The sequence below is a fragment of the Limanda limanda genome, chromosome 4 (assembly GCF_963576545.1).
Source record: "Limanda limanda chromosome 4, fLimLim1.1, whole genome shotgun sequence".
Lineage (NCBI taxonomy): Eukaryota > Metazoa > Chordata > Actinopteri > Pleuronectiformes > Pleuronectidae > Limanda > Limanda limanda.
Window position 1 is genome coordinate 9,010,414 of NC_083639.1, and position 17,237 is coordinate 9,027,650.

General features: G+C 42.8%; 1 protein-coding gene across 1 annotated transcript in view; it reads left to right on the plus strand.

Moving 5' to 3' along the window:
- celsr2 (cadherin, EGF LAG seven-pass G-type receptor 2) overlaps window positions 1-17,237 on the plus strand; it is a 66,375-nt gene that overhangs the window by 36,823 nt on the left and 12,315 nt on the right. Inside the window, exons 5-14 of the mRNA XM_061069222.1 lie at window positions 3,643-3,758; window positions 3,877-3,965; window positions 9,724-9,881; window positions 10,288-10,451; window positions 10,750-10,875; window positions 13,984-14,147; window positions 15,355-15,534; window positions 15,623-15,736; window positions 16,386-16,542; window positions 17,046-17,187. Coding sequence (XP_060925205.1) covers window positions 3,643-3,758; window positions 3,877-3,965; window positions 9,724-9,881; window positions 10,288-10,451; window positions 10,750-10,875; window positions 13,984-14,147; window positions 15,355-15,534; window positions 15,623-15,736; window positions 16,386-16,542; window positions 17,046-17,187 — 1,410 coding nt within the window. The remainder of the gene's footprint in view (window positions 1-3,642; window positions 3,759-3,876; window positions 3,966-9,723; window positions 9,882-10,287; window positions 10,452-10,749; window positions 10,876-13,983; window positions 14,148-15,354; window positions 15,535-15,622; window positions 15,737-16,385; window positions 16,543-17,045; window positions 17,188-17,237) is intronic.

Sequence of the window (17,237 nt, forward strand, 5' to 3'; positions counted from 1 at the left end):
CTCGCAGTCCCTCGAGTGTTAGAATCAGTTGTTGTGATCAGGTGCTGTAGTTTGAGGTTGAAATCGAAGCTTAAGCTTTAAACGTGTACGGTTGATCATTTGTCGGTGGTTTGTGAAAGTGTGTCTGTGGGGGGGGGATTTAGAAATCAGCGGATGAGCTGTGAAATCAACGAAAAAACACTGAAAGCTTCGATCTGCATGATATGAAATCTAGTCAATGATAAAAGCTGTCCGTTGTGTTTGATATCTGTCACAACAAGGAACAACAAGTATCACCTCTCCAACGGTATCACAGGGAATGTGTCCGGCCATTTTGCTGTACTTATTGTAATCCATGTCACCTTAGACATGCTTGGCAGGGTTTGACACTCACAATGGCCGCCAGTGGAAATCATATCCCCCTGGTGAGCTTTGTGGAGTCTTCTCAAAGCCTGGTTCGGATGACAGCTCCTTTTTTTGATGGAGAACCGCTCGAACCAGTTTTGAAACGCGGCCCGTGTGTATCAGAGAGAAGCTGTGAAGTAGCTGTGTGTAAAAAGGTGCAGACACCGAGAGCTCCAGGCCGGTGAGGTCAACAAGTGGCTCCGTCACCTGAGCCGGCGCTGATCGGGTTTCTCACAGAAAGAGCTTCTGTTATGAGAAACCACTCACGAGGTGCATCTTGTTCCCTCAGAGTGACGGCTAATTCGAGGTTTCTCTCCATCGCGACCTTTGTCTCTGGAGCTTATCAATTAAGAAGCTGTGATTTCACCAAAAAGCACAGTGTGTGATAGGATCAGTGAACAGAGGACGATCGGGTTTCTCCCATTGATGATATTTCTGTGAGGCTCTTTCACACCATAACAGCTCTAATGCTCAACGGCAATATTGTCACTCTTATCACAAAAATAAAAAATGTGAAAAATTGAGGCCGTTTTTGCAAACACACACCCGCAGAGCTCCGTACTTGACCTGACCTGTTGCCCCACAACTATCTCCAAGTCAAATCTAGACCCACCCAGAGCTGTTAACATGTGTCCTGTGACCCGGCCCCTTCACCTGTGACTAAACAAACATGCTTCATACACATAGACACTCACATCAAATGGGCCGTGGCCTTGTTTTAGTGGTTGAGTTGTGTTCTTGGAAAGCAACTTCCTTTCTGCACTTTTTACAAGCAACAAGCTGCCGACCATTTGTGTCTTTATTTCACATTTTGAAGTACTAGATCGTTTGCTGTCAGTTGTGACGGTTATCTGAGAGGAAGTGAAGTGGTCAAAGGCTTTCACAATAAAACATGTAAGCTGATTTAGATGTTAAAAAAAAACAACCCAACCCAATCCTTTTATTTCTGATTTCTCCCGGGCCTTGAATCCCTGCATCTTGGAGTTATTGAGCAGCTAAAGATACAGAACATATTTTTAAAGTATTATTGACAACCTGCTTCTCCTCCTTTCCCAGCCCTTCATGTGAAGTACATGATCAAAGACAGATTTCTGTTTCCTGTATTTCACACTTAGGTTGGTTGTAAAATCAATAAATTGCTCATGTTTTTTTCCTCCCCACTGCACACGTCTTGTGCATTGCAGCATGATAGCATAGCGTGACACACTCCCCTACATAAGGGCAGACTGGTTGTTATTTTTACTGATGGGTGCCTAATGTGAGACGCAGTGATGCCAGTTGAGTCAGTGTTTAGTTCCGGTTGATTACTCTCATAGTTCAGAGGGCTCGGGGGGGCAACTCGGAGCAGCCTTTTAAATCGATATGTCAAAGAGTGGCAGCCCGCTGAAGAGAAATAGACTGGATGGTGATTCCAGCTGACACTGTGTTATTTTTACTGGATGTATAGTATCTGTCTGAGCAGCGTCTCTTCAGTTCCAGTGTTATCAGCTGCAGCTTCGGCATCCTCTTTCCTAGGAGGTCATGATTATCGTTTTCCTCAGTAAGCAGGTCAGCGGTGCCGTGCCCCCCAGCTCCTCTCTAGTAAGAGAATACTGCACAAACAGCATTATGTTTACAGTTTACCCTCAAAGCCTGGAGACTGAAAAGGGGGGAGGCTTTCTCATGTTCTCCAGGAGGATGTATCTTACAGATATTTGGACGCATGAATGACATCTTTCCGCTAACAAAGACTCGGACGGTGGCTGCAGCTCCAATTTGGCCTCAGAGAAAAGAGAGTCACACTGATTTGGCGGTTTTCATCATTTCAGAGTCAGATTGAGATTGACCTTTGTGAAACAGAGCTAATCAGCCCTTTGAGAAAAGATTAAGCCGCATGTTAATGGAGGAAGTGACCAGAAAGTACAGATGGCATGAAGGTTTGCACACCGCTCACTTGGCAGATGTGCACCGGAGACTCACTGATGGGTCCAGTGTGGGATGGATGAAGGATAAATCCCGTTTCTTTGTTATAACACACTTTCACACACACGTATCCCAGTGACCCATTTCCACAGGATCACATTTACAACTACAGAGCACAGCTGACAGGTAAAGTGCGATATTTTTAAACCAAGCGCTCCAACTCATACTTTGATCCCCGTTATAGAGTGAAGGCTCCATGAGCACAGTTTGAACTCGGTGTATGCAGATAAATGGCAATCTTATATTAATATGCGAGGATCATGCAGCAAGAAGACCAGAGTATTTTTTATTTTTTAACATCACAATGCATATATGTCAATCTGAGGCTGATGTAAAATCCCCTTTTTTTCCCCCTGTGATATATAAACTGTCTTTTTCCTGCACGTTTCCTCTTCACTTACAATAATGTGTTCCTCCACCCTGCTGGTTTAACATTGCCCTACTTTCCTGTTTCTCTGTGTTGTAGTGTGACGTTCAATGCAGCTCAGGGAAATCAATTCACAGCACGCAGATTCGGATTTCCTTCACTCTGTCTGTGCTGCAAATATGACATTTTTTTTATCTAACTTGACTGAATCCTCACAATTAACCCTTACTTATCTTTGCAAAATTTAATCAGTGTTGATAGATCTTCATTTTAGTAATTTAAACACCACACTTTTATTATTCATTGAGAAAGGAACATGTTTTTAAATAGGCCAAACCGGACCACTGCCCTCTTTCTTTCCTGCCCTCTTTTCTCTGTGAACATGGAGAGCAGGTACGGACATGGCACTGGTTACAAAGACATGCATTCCTTTTTTTAAATCTTCAGTAATTGGAACTATTGTACTTCAACAGGAGAACATTTTTAGACACTATTTATATTCTGTATGGGATAAATACACAACGTTTTAGTGAGTATTTGCAGCAGCAGGTTGATAAATAAAGCACAATGACCAGGTAGAGTGAAGGAACATGTGTAACAGATCATTTTAGTTTCTTGGAAAACAGTGGAAATCTAAAGCACAACTTTGAATCTAAAATAAATATTTTATTATCTTTCATATATATTTTATTGCATTTATTTCTTGATTATTGCTTCTTTAATGGTGTTATTTAATTTATTTTAAGCACATTCTAAATTTCTAAATAAACGTTTGATCTTTAGAAAGCATTTGTTGACCAAAAGGAAAGTGTAAAATATCAACAATCTCTTTCACTTAGAGCATTAATATAGATTGACGAATTACATAGCAAAATATGGATCATATTTAACAAATAGTAACAAAAGTAACTTTTATTTTTTTTGCCCAGATTTGCCACCAAAGAGCAAAACGGTTTGTTGCTCTACAACGGCCGCTTCAACGAGAAGCATGACTTCATCGCCATGGAGATCATCAATGAGCAGATTCAGCTCACCTTCTCTGCAGGTACAACAGTTACTGGCTCATTCATTCTTTATCATCATGTTTCACTGCAAATGTTTTTTATTTTAAATTCATATCAATTTCAGCAGTGTTGTCATTCAGCTCTATGATTGTTTCCCAGGTGAAACCAAGACTACAGTGTCCCCCTACATCCTGGGAGGCGTCAGTGACGGCCTGTGGCACGTGGTGGACGTCCACTACTACAACAAGGTACGAGAAGAGAAAAAATATTCCTCAAGCCCATTAAGAATATGCAGATTCTCCTCTTCTGTTTTTTTTTTAGATATTTTTAGTGTAGTTTTCATTGGTTCATTTGTCCAAAGCATAATCCAGAATATTTTAATAAATATAAATAATTAATTAAATAGAAAAAGAACTCGGTACACGGTTTGGCTCTTAACATAATCTTTCATTGGACCTTGTTGATTTTGTGGTCTAACATGTCAGTCAATAGAATAGATCAACATGTAATATGCTGTTTCATTGAGATTAATTGATGGATTAGAAAGAGGCAGGCTAATGGTCTCCGTCTGTTTCCAGGCTTTTTGCTAAGTGAAGCTAACAGACCATAGCTTTTTATTCACAGATATGAGAGAGGTATCAATCTTCTCATCTCACTCTCCGCAGGAAAGGCACTGTGTGTGTTTCCAAAACGCCTGACTGTTTTTGTTTAATAAAGTTGAGCATGGTGAGCCCTCTGTATATTAGGATACATTGAACTGGCAGCTCCGACATTCTTTCATCTATTTTTTTTTTAGAGGAGTCAGTGTTTTGAGAAGGAACCAGAGAGCACACAGTGTAAGTGTGTAGTTGTTCCTCTTTAGTTCTGCTGCTCTGTCAGAATAAAGAATCACTGCTGACATGCTGATCTGGAAGAGAGCCAACGATCCAACCAGAGCCTGACAGACGCAGAGACCCAGACGAGGACTGTTAAATGAATCAGTGAATGAAAGCGTGAAAACCCAAAGCAAATAGTGTTCAACACATGTTCAGTTTGGGCTAAATATGTTCTGACTATTACATTTCACAACATCTCACCCGGTGAAGGAATGTATGGAGCGGTTTCCTCTGCTCTCCCAGTACTTTCCCACTCAGGACCAACACAGCATGTGACTTTTTAGTCCATTGAGGAAGTTACTTTGCATCATAAAGATGTTGCCAGGCAACACCCCCGCTGCACAGATTGTCTCTCAGTGTCTGTGATAACATGGACATGTCAGATTTTAGTGATGAAGGCGGAGAATCTTTTCAACTTTTGGAAGAAAACAAGCTGGTTCTTTGCCATGAAGACATTACTTTCTCATTAATCACTTTTAGACTAAATTTAACGACGCTCTGGTTCTTTAGTTGTTTCACTGACCTGGAAAATGTACATCTGTAAGTAGTACGTGTGTTTGAGGATATGATGATTCTGTTGATGTGAGATATGCAGGACAGGTGGGACAGAAATATAGAAATGTACAGTAGGTCAAACAATAAGAATTTATTATTTTATTTATTTGTGTGTAAAATCAATCAAGCCTTTATTTAAAAAAGTTCCATGGTGCCTGTGAGGGACCCACCCATGTGTAACCAGGGTAAACAGGCTGTTACCATGGTAACAATAACCGAGTGACAGGGCAACAAAAACTCAGCTTCAGCTCATTTTAACCGTGTCAGACTCGGATATAAAACCAGAATGAGGGTTCAAGTCGGATTTGGTCGGACATGCACAACATTTTTGCATTTGAAATATCAGATCATGTTTGAACAAAACAGTGACATAAAATCACTTTTGAAGTTGATGTAGGGACTTGCTTCACATCCAGGACATGGAGAAACATTGTTATTCATCTGCACTTGTGTTAACGGCTGTGTGACAATTGAGTTATTAATTTTTCTCTACAAAGTCCTCGATGAACAAATTGCTGAGCAGGCAGTGGGAAGTGAGGCCTCTTCAACCTGCGGTGGCTGATTGAGCCACAACAGTTGGAGGTCAAACATGAGCAATGAGCTGAAACTTGGTATAAACCTGTAGAGGAGAATTGCAGATCCAGATGATAATTCTCATGTGGATCTGATAGGTGCTTAAGTTTATGTTTTGCACCCATTTCATAATTCATTGTTCTTGTATTTATGTATATCTATATCATAGTGAAGACAGAGCTTAGTCTTAGATCCCAGAGGTGTCCCGGTCCAGCTGCAGTCCCACCGCTGGAGCTGAACTAATCCTCCCTTCCTTCCTCATGTTCCACATCCTGTGAGTCACTGAGGTAGAACCCTGGCTCCTCCCACTCGAGGTATCCCACGGTGGCCCACTCTGGCCCGTCCCTGTCCACTGGGGGTGGGGCAGGGTGAGGCGGGGAGGGGGCATTTTAGATTGAAATGTGGCTTTCATGGATGGCGGGGGACTGTGGAGAATGGCAATGACCGCTGCCTTTGTGTCGGGCTCTGCTTCCTTTGGGAGCCGGGGCAGTGAATGATGCGGCCCCGGGGAAAGTGCCCCTCTCCTTCTGTTCCTCCAGCGAGGGACAGAGAAGTGGAGCAGGAGAGGAGCGAAAGGAGGGTAAAGAAATGCCCAGAGAAGTATTGACTCGGGCTTTGTACGGGGACGCCGCGCTTCAGGGCCGACCCCTCTTGTTGCTATGGTTTTTCCAGTCAATCTTAAACACCATATTTGTGCTGCTTTCTGCCATGCTCGTCCTGCACAGCCCCTGTCACTCCCTGTGACAGGGAACTCATATTCCCATAATCCCCTGTAGCGGTGGGCGAGACCAGTGTTTGATCGGTCCTGAGCAAATATGTGTGTTCCAATCAGGGTGACAGGGGGGGTTTTGTGCGGCAGAAAGACGTCCTGACAGACAGTCATTATTGGAGAGTCAACAGCCGTGACTGATGACAGCAGAGGTCAGGGAAGGGAGCGTCCAATCTGGAGCGCTGCCTGTTTCAGAGCTTTCACAGCGAAGGGGAAACCGTGGAAAAGAGCATGTCGGATGATTTCACCTTTGGCGGTTCACACGGCGTGTTTGCTTGTTTCATCGTCAACAAATTTGTAACAAATTGGCCTTGAGGAGCATCGACTGAAAAATAGAAAGCTACCTCCAGTCTCTGCTTCCGTCTACTTAACATTTCGGTGTTGAACAGCGAGTGTCACAGTCAAGAGTAAGTGCTGTGACTTCTTGTGGGAACTGTGCTCCGTAACAGGGCCTCTTATACTCGAGGGGGAACTTTTCAAATATCTGTCCACGGCTTGAGACTGTGACTGAGCTCCTGGGAAGATACTAACCGTCTTTAAGAAGAGCACACAACAGCTTGATCATCTCAGACAAACAAACGCTCCACTCACACCGGGTTTTAACATGACATCAAACTGACCATAATGATGAAACCCCAGCAAACCGACAGTTTACATCTTGTGTTTTCTCAGTCTGAACTCTGGGAGGCATCATGAGACACCTGATCAACCAAAAGTATTTTTATGAAGACCTGAGACGCTGCACACCTCCGTTTCGCACCATGTTAAAAAAAGCAAGAAAATATCCTGGTTCTGCCCATTTTATCTGATGCAAAAATTAAATATGTATTTCATTAAATAAAGCCCCACCCCCTCCTCAACACTGAAAACAAAACAGAAATCTATTTTTGATGAATCCTGCAGAAAGACAACAAACGGTTTAGGAAATAAACATCCAGTGCTTTTGCTGAGCAAAAAAAAAAAACAAATCACAATTCATACTATTTCAGTGTGCGTATTGTGTTGATTTTGGACACAGTTGAATGGAACAAAAGAAATATGGGCAAACTCGTCACAATCCAGTTAGAAGAAAGAGTCGAAGGTTTGCTGTGTCCATGAAGTTTAATCCCTCAACTGAATTATAACCCTTGGTACGGCAAATATTTTATATTTAGAATGAAACATCCCAGCAGCTATAACGAGATTCCTCTCATCCGGGTCAACACATATTTCAGTGAAACTGCCACAGCACGGGGGGGAGTCATGTTTCTGTTTTACTATCTTTATCTGTGTCTTCTACGTGTGTGTCACCGCTTTTTCAACGGGAGCTATTTGTGTTCTCTTTGCTTTTTCATATTTGTGTCCGTTAGAAACATCATCACCACTCGGCCGTGGTGAATCCCCTGCTGTGTTCACACATTGAATTCGCCTGAATTTATACTGACTTAGGAGGCCAGCTGGAGAAAATATGGAGGAACTGGGAGTTCAGTGCATGTCTGAAAGCAGCTCAAGATTGATGATGAGATGTTGGTGAGGCGCTGAAAGAAAACGGATGAAGGGTTAATACTAGTCTCATCAAATTCATATCACCAACACTCAGAGATCCATGAGAACAAGGCACAAAGCGAGTATAAGGATGGAGCTAACTGCAGCCTCTCAGTGACAGAGACAGAAGCCGTGGACAAAGTTACATTAGTCTATACTGTTGTGCTTTTTTTTAAATTTAATAAACTTACAATGACAGAGATGCTAAAGATGTCACACCAGCCTGTGGAACCTCCGGTCTATCTACCGCTGGGCGTCTTATCTGCAGGCTTTTAAATTAAGGGATCAGACGGCAAAGACAAAAGCAATCATAACATCAAAGCAATCAGGAAATTATCATTCCTGAAGCTTATTAAACCAGCGGCGAAGGATCTATTCTAGTTCAACCTCACCGAAATGGCCCAACAATGGAAATGTAAAGCTCATGTGTGTTTAAAATCCATCAGCAATGAGCCAGATCTCAGTTTCATCCCTGCACATGAGACGAGCTAATTCCCACTAAATCCTGCCCCGACCAGCTGACGGCTCAGCAGCGTGCCCCCCCCGCCTGCAGGCCGCCCAGCCGCTCAGCCGGGTGCCCACTGCTCTGTCCGAGCCCGCGACACCAGCTTGAACCTCCGCTCAGGGTTAACATGAGCCCTACATGACCTCAGACAAACTGACCGGCTTGAAAAGAGGTTGTGACCTTTTATTGACAGGATCATCATTCTCTCCCCCCGCAGACCCCGCCTCCTTTTGTCTCTCCCCCCTATTGATTTCTCAGACAATGAAGAAGATCCTTTGTCGACAGGGACGGTGTCCTGCAGAGAGCAAGCCCTTACCTAGTGTGTGTGTGTGTGTGTGTGTGTGTGTGTGTGTGTGTGTGTGTGTGTGTGTGTGTGTGTGTGTGTGTGTGTGTGTGTGTGTGTGTGTGTGTGTGTGTGTGTGTGTGTGTGTGTGTGTGTGTTTTAGCTGTTATGATATGAATTATTAAGATGCTCATTTACAGAGAGCTGGAGCTGACTGGAGAATAACCTGAGGGTGATGCAGAAATAATAATTTGTTTGTGATTTGTTTTCCAGTTTCAGACCACCAGTATCATCTGGTATATTCATCCTTAAATACAGATTAGCTTTGGCTGAGACTCCCTGAATTTTCTGCACTTCTTCATGGATTTGTCCTTAGATGCAGCAGAGTGATGAGACGTTTTCAGAGTGCTATTTATAAACAGCCAGCGACCAAAAATACTGAAGTGTTTTAAAAATAGGAGCATGATGATGTGTGATATTTTTCTGACACATGGTTTGGGAAGTTTTGCCTGAATGTGATGCTATAGGGCCTAAAGCAGGACAACTTTCTTTAGTCTTTTATCTGAACTGCATCGTCCAAATCTGTGTGCATCTGTTTAAATATAATTCTGTTATCGTCTTTCATTAGCACCAGTCCCCCTGTAACCCCTTCAAACCAGTAAAGATAATAAACGGATTGATTCTTTCAGTACAAACGATAAAAGCACAAAAACATAGATGCATTGTTACACCCTCGATTAGAAGGGAAATTTAAAGAAAATGTAAAAAAGTAAACCAAAGAGTGTTCTCTAGATTCTCAGCTGTAGATGTGCTTATATCACAAGGCATTTTAAAGTTTCTTGTATGTATTATTATTTTGACAGAAGTCTCCTCAGAAACATAAGGAAGTGGAGTAAGTTTCTCTCTCTCTCTTTCTCCACAGCCGATCTTAAACCAGGCCGGCCTCCCGCAGGGCCCCTCGGACCAGAAGGTCGTCATAGTGACGGTGGACAACTGCGACACCTCTGTGGCCCTGAGGTTCGGTCAAATGATCGGAAACTACACCTGCTCTGCTCAGGGCAGCCAATCGGGATCCAAAAAGTGAGTATACATCAGGCGGAGTATGAGGTGTGGAGGCTCAACATCTCTTCTGCAATATAATTCCATAAAAAACCTTTATTCATCGCTATAAATGTCCTCATTACTTCCATATTGACTTCAGTAATTCACGTGATTAGTTACTTTGCAGTCGGCTCATTACGTGAAAGCGTAAACTTGTTTTGAAATGAAGTTCCATATCTCCAGGGTGTTAGCTGAGCTTCGCCTCTTTCCTTTATCGGGATGTTTATCCTTTTTTCTGTTTCATCTCGGGGGAGAAGAATAACACAGAAAAACTATCTCTGTGATAAATTTTTCATGTGTTTTTTTTTTACTACATTAGTGTCGCTGATGTGTTTTGGTTGAGGTGGGTGTCTGAATATTTTTTGTGGCTCTGTGTCTGCATCAGATCTTTGGACCTGACCGGCCCCCTGCTCCTCGGAGGAGTCCCCAAACTTCCAGAAGATTTCCCAGTTCGCAACCATCAGTTTGTGGGCTGCATGAAGAACCTGCGGATCGACAACCAGCACGTGGACATGGCCAGCTTCATCGCCAACAACGGCACTCTGCCAGGTAGGCAGCGTTTTGAGCAGCTGTTTTATTTCAAATTCGTAACTTTGGCTGTATCTGTTAAACCTGTGAATGTTTTGCAGTCAAACATTTTTTTTATTTTAAAACGAGCCAAATGAGAGGAGATTGAAAAAACCCTGAGTATAATGGGCACAGCGGGGAAGCAGAGACAGTGGGAAATTATCATTGTACCTGCTCTGAATAGTTTATTACCCACTGACTGTTTGCTACTGTGATGAAATAATGAGATCAGACGGATCAAACAGAGAGATCAGCTTCCTATTTTCTCACCCTCTCCCAGGATGCTCAGCCAAAAGACATTTCTGCAACAACAACCCGTGTCTGAACGGAGGAACCTGCGTGAACCTGTGGGGCTCCTTCAGCTGCGATTGCCAACTTGGATTCGGAGGACAGAACTGCGAACGAGGTGAACAAGCCGAGTAGAAAAACGTGGGCTCCTCTCGTGTATTTAACAAGAGCTGACATGATTTGGTCTGTAGTTTTTGACCCGAGACTGTTCCTCAATCTCTGCGACCTGAGGCAGATCTTCGTCAGGTCTAAAATAAGCAGCGAGGAAACAGTAGCAGAAACTGTCAAAAACAGACGCTGGTGCATTTGCATTTCAAAATAACAGGTGGAAAAACCCACTGTCTGCAGCTCCTGCAGTTTTCTGTGTTTGTCGAATCAGCGATAGCAGCTTTCTGGGAACAGCCATCTTCATTTTAGACCCACAGGAAGCCTGGTGATCACATGACAGCAGATTTAACACCAGATTCCTGACAGAATCAGGATCAGTTTTGACAAGTTGTCTGCTTCAGGTTCAATCTGCCTGCTTATTCCACAAACGTCTGTCTGTATGTATGTCTGTGTAATGCATATCTTGCAAACTGTTCATCTTATTGGCTTCACACTTATACATTCAATATTAATAACATTTAATAGGAGTCCTAGTGGAAGGGGAGTGTGCCTTCAGTCTGTGTAGCGAGTGGAGCGTGGCGTTGTCCTCTGATCAGCGGTGATCTGCAAATGAGGAAAGCTGTGGGTCAAAATAGTCACCAGATTATTTTTATAATTTTATTTCTTTGTCCACCATATGGATTGACCAACGCTTCGTTGTGTCTTTGGTGCTGTCATGGCTGCAACATTCCTAAAATCACTTTTTCTTCAGCATGTTTCATCTAAGTTTAAGCACAGTGTACGTTTGGTTGCTCGGATGCTTGATATTAAGCTGAATTATAGAGTTTTTATTTAGTTTAGTTACATTTTCTTCTGGTTTGGTTGGTCACGTTTGGAGTAATTACTCTCTGACTCGTGAAGACCTACAGTGCGTAGCTCATGTTTCTGTCCCCGTGTTCTCCAGTGTCTGTTTTTGTTCCACCTGATCCGCTGCAGCTGTTTTCTCTGCTGATTTATGGTTTACAGCAATTTGAGAGGAGACGGAAGAAGGGAAACGAGCCATTTAACTCACTACAGCGACAACAAACACCACCTTTGTTTTTAGCTCAAAGTAAAAAGACGAAAAGTAAAAAGATTTATAGAAGTGAGCGTTTTTTCTCAAGCAGAACAAGTGTTAAAGGATTAGAAGTTTGCTGAGGGAGCGGAGATGGATAAAATAAGAACAGGTGTGTTTCATTGAGCCTATAAGTCTGAGGAAGGGGGGGGGGTTGTAGAAGTAGGCCAGAGAAGCATAATGCAGCGTGATCATGTTACTGATCTCCAAAGGGGATATAATGAGCTTTGATAACTGTGAATACATTATAACCAATGATAGTCTGGAGAAATCAACGTCACCATCAGAGGAGCCGGTGTATAATGCAGACATGTATGAGAGAGAGGATGGTGGATGTGAAACATCTGTCAGACCCATATGTCGCATTTCTACAGGAACTTAAATTTTTTATGGATCAAATGATTTTATTCAGTCTAGAACAAACTACATATAATAAGCACACCTATCTTAATATTCACAAATAATGGAAACACTCATTTACACACACAGTGCTTGGAGAATGCATATCAACACCAGGGCTAACGCTCTGTAACACCATGTTAAAGAAAGTGGAATCCACCCATTAACCCAGATCTGCACTGAAACCTCATGGGTTCTTCCTTTGCCACGGCCACACCCTTTCAACTAATTTAGGGGGAAATGAGTGCATAGTTTTTGGAAAATCCTGCTAACTTACAAAACACTGATGAATACACAACATCCTTGGTGGAGATAATGAAACAAGAACAGCACAGTCCCCTGCAATTTAATCAAGGCACACATATAACACTCACAGATATCAGTCTCCTAAATATTCTTGAATGATTCCCTGGGACAACGTAGAAAAAAACCTATCACACAATGATATATCTTTCCCCTTAAATCCTGGATCCATCCCCTTTATTGAATCAGCTCCAAACGTTAATGGGTTCTAACTTGGCCCAGAGCAGATCCTTCCACCTAGTTTGAATAAAATTGCTATAGTAGTTTTTGCATAATCCTGCAAACAGACAGACAAACAGCCGCAGTGCGTCAGGTTCATTTTCCGTCACTAATCAGTTGTTTCAGTCTGAGGGACTGAGGTGTTTTTCTTCACTTTGTCCAGAGACAGTTTAATGAGAGGGAGGCTGCTGCACGTCAGGCTCAGCCTCCTTCTGTGGCAGCGTGCTGATGTGTGAAAGAGCCTGAGTGCGTCTCCCAGAGAGCAGTGCATACACACACACCACGACTTTACAAGTAAAACTACATTTGAAATGATGTGGTGAAACTTACTGTTGTACTAAAATATTTTAAGTAGTCATTTAGGTTATTGTGGGCGACCCAAAACTTTTGATTAATTTATGTTTTTCCCAAGAAAAGTCCAATTTACGTGTCAAAGTTTTTTTTAATTACATTTAGTTTCTTTCCATTGTTAATCAATCCAGAATCAATCCAAATTTTCATGTTTTGGATTTGAAACTATAAACAACTAATACATATTTTTTACTTTACTTAAAGTTCATTCTCAGTGCAATGGAGGTTTGTAGTTTCCACATCCCACTTTTCATATTCCCTCGCAGACGAGTTTGAATCCTGTTTGTACGTTCACGCCTTCGGTCAGAGTCAAGGTGAACACAGAGGAACTTTCCCTCTCCAGCAGATTAGAGTGAAACAACCTTTTAGTGTCAAACGCTGCACAGTCATCATTCTGCTCAGTGAAGCTCAAACACCACAGTTAGTGAACATGAAGAGAAACATCTGTCTCACTGGAGGTCGACTTTAATCATATGCGTTTTTACCTTTTTACCTCACTGTCCTTGTATCCTAACGACCTGTATTACTAATACGTATTTTAAAAGCTGTGTGTTCTATGAAGCCAATGAGAACATGTGATTGAGTAAAACGTCTTTATCTCTGAGAGTGATCAGAGATTGATCGTCTCACGTCACTTACTGTGAAACTCTCTGTTCTCTTTTATTGACAATCACTTCTCCCTCTGTCCAGCCTCCTCCTCTCTCCTCACATTTTTATCTGCTTTAAATCTTTCTTCTCTTTTTTTTGCTGCAGTCATGGCCAGCCCGCTACGTTTCCTGGGCAACAGCCTGTTGCAGTGGAGCAACCTGGCGGCGGCGTCCGTCCCCTGGCATGTGGAGCTCATGTTCCGCACACGTCAGGCCAGCACCACTCTGCTCCACATCTCGGCTGGCCTGCAGCACAACCTCACTCTACAGGTGAGAGCAACATATAGTTAATACACACAGAAACAGACACACACACACACACACACACACACACACACACACTGTCTGGCTGCACCCTGGTCTCTTCCTGCCTGTAGCCAAGTTGCATCATATATTATTTTGCTCCGTGGACAATTCTACAAACTCTGAAATGTTGCAATACACAGCAATGTCAACATGTCCCCCAGGGAATAATAATGTATTTACATCAAGGCACTTGAATTACAGAAACTATTTTTTGTCAAAAAAATATTTTTTGTTTTTTTTCTTACAGTTTATATTTTTTTTAAGATTTAAGGTCACTTGGATTTAATTGTCAAAAACAATATGTAAATCATAATTCTGTAAGAGTGAAAACACATTCTCCATGGGTGTGACGTCCAGTGAAATCATGACAGCAGTCCATCCATCCATCCATCCATCTATCCCTCATCATCCTTCCATCCATCCATTACCTATACGGGTCACTTATCCTATACGGGTAACGGGGGAGGTTGGAGCCAATCTCATCTGACATTGTCTTTCCAAGTGGACATCTTTGTGTATGACTCCTCTTGTTTATCCCTCTTTACATATTAGTATTCTCACTTGGGCTCACTAGGACATTATCCAGAGTTGTTACTGGGAGACTGGCCGGAGAAACTCTTGAGATTATCCAGAGATTCCAGAGTGGATGTCTGAAAACACCTATGGAGAGACAATAAACCATTCACACTCTTATTTACACCTAAGGTCAATTTAGAGTCATGACATCGGTCCTCACCTGAAAGTCTAAAGAGGTTGAAGGTGGTTAGAATGCAGCTCCACCTGTTGGCCGACTTAGATGCAGCATGTCACTTTTTGTCAGAGGACATAGAGACCAAACATGCAGCGTCATCACACGCTCACTGAAACATCAGAAGAGTTTATATTTTCAATCCTGTGCTCGGCTTCTGTTTCAGCTCCTCTAGCCTGAGTCTGTTTGATGTTTCACAACTATCAGATATTCTATTTCCAGCCGACCTCACCTATGATGTGCAGCAGTTTCCAGTTTGAAATCTGACGGTCTCTGTTTCTCTTCATGTTGAGATGCACTGCTGATCTCTTGGTGGTCTTGTTTTTCTCCTCTCCTCTTTCCTCCTCTGTTATTGAACATCGGTTCAATCTCCCTCCTGCTGTGTCTTCCCCTTTTCCTCCGTGCTCTCCCTGCCTGATGCAGCTGCGCTGGGGGAGTATGTTGATGGGGCTGCACAGGGGCGAGGATTCCACTCTGTCCCGCGTGGAGGAGGTGCTGGTGAACGATGGAGACTGGCATCATCTGCAGCTGGACATCAGCAGTCTGGGTGGAGCGGCGAGTCACCACAAAGCCGTCTTGTCTTTAGACCACGGACTCTACCTGGTGAGATGTGATCTGAGTCTAAATCACTGTGAATGAAATCCCTCCGTCCTCACAGTCTCAACACTCACACGTGCTGTTTACATTTCAGGCGAGTATGCAGGTGGACGGGAAGCTGCAGGACTCCAAGCTGAAGACTGTGAGCGTCGGTGGCGTGGCAAGGCATGATGGGAAAGTTCAGCATGGCTTCCGGGGCTGTATACAGGTTTGTCCCTTCTGTGGATCCTGTTTATATCCACATTTGTGATAATGTCTAAAAGTCGACCATATCCAGAGTGAGCAACCCCCGGGTGAACATGAGTTTGTTTAGCAGGTCAAAGGCATCTATAGAAATAGATAATTACGTTTTATATTAGCCAGCAGTGGTGAATATGTTCAGAGGTAAAGCAAAGCAATACAAAAACTTCCCAAAAAAGAAAGAGCATCATAACATTTTTTATTTAATTTAATTTAGTCTCATTAATCCTGCGCAGTCCGCTTCTGTTTAGGAGGTAAATAAAAACATTAAATTAATTAAATTTAATTAGAAACAAAAAAAAATCTATGACAACAAAAAGCCAATTCATTTGCCTTAAAAAAAATACTTACAATTTCAATAGTCTGTAATATACACTCTATGTAAGTGCCTGTCAGTGCTCGAGCCCTAATAAACTGGAACTCAATGTTTTTTTTATCTAAGCCAAATTTAATCCAGTTTTACTCACCCTGCTTTCTAGACAGACTCCAAGCGTGTGTGTTTGTCACACATCCCACTCATTTTCTTTCCTTTGATATGATGGTTTCTTGCCAAATCTGAACTCTGCTGTGCCTCCATGGTTTCATGCTGTCCATGTGTTTGTCTGGTTTCCCTGCAGGGTCTGCGTGTTGGAGGGGCTCTGAGTCTGGCTCAGGCCCGGAAGGTGAACGTGGAGCCGGGCTGCAGCGTGCCCGACCCCTGCATCTCCAGCCCCTGTCCTGTCAACAGCTACTGCAGCGACGACTGGGACAGCCACTCCTGCACCTGCCTCAATGGTCAGTCTGGGAACAAGGATCCCAACACCGTCCGGATCCAAAATGTTACTCTATAGATTTAAAACATTTCAGCTTGTGTCATATTCCATGTTCTGTATATTTTATTTCTGTTTTTAAAAATCAGTAGCTTGCCATTGAACAGAGTAGTAAATCAGATGGTTTGTGGCTCAGGAGGTAGAGTGTATTGTCCACTAGGCAGAGGATCAGTGGTCTGATTCCCAGCTTGTACAGTCTGCATGCTGCATGTATAGTGATAAATGACGAAGTCCTAGATATACGTAGATGCACTGTGTGAATGTGAACTGCACTGAAAAGTGCTTTGAGCGATATTAGAAAATGATTTTATAAACAGTCTCCATTTTAATCCAATAAATAACTTTAAAATGTCGGGTTTTCCATAAATGTAACACGTTACAGTTTGTCACTGACGTCTTCTTCTCCGTCCATACCACAGTTTACTGCCACTACCATTTATTTACCTTCGCTTCATTTTATTTTTACAGGCTTCTACGGCACCAACTGCACTGACGTGTGTTCGTTGAATCCCTGTGAACACCAGTCGAAGTGCACCAGGAAACAGAGCTCCTCTCGGGGTTACACCTGTGACTGTCCCAGCAGCTACTTCGGCCACTACTGCGAGAAAAAGTACAGTTTTCCACATTGATGTTAAACTGTAGCCATGGTTACCACTGCAG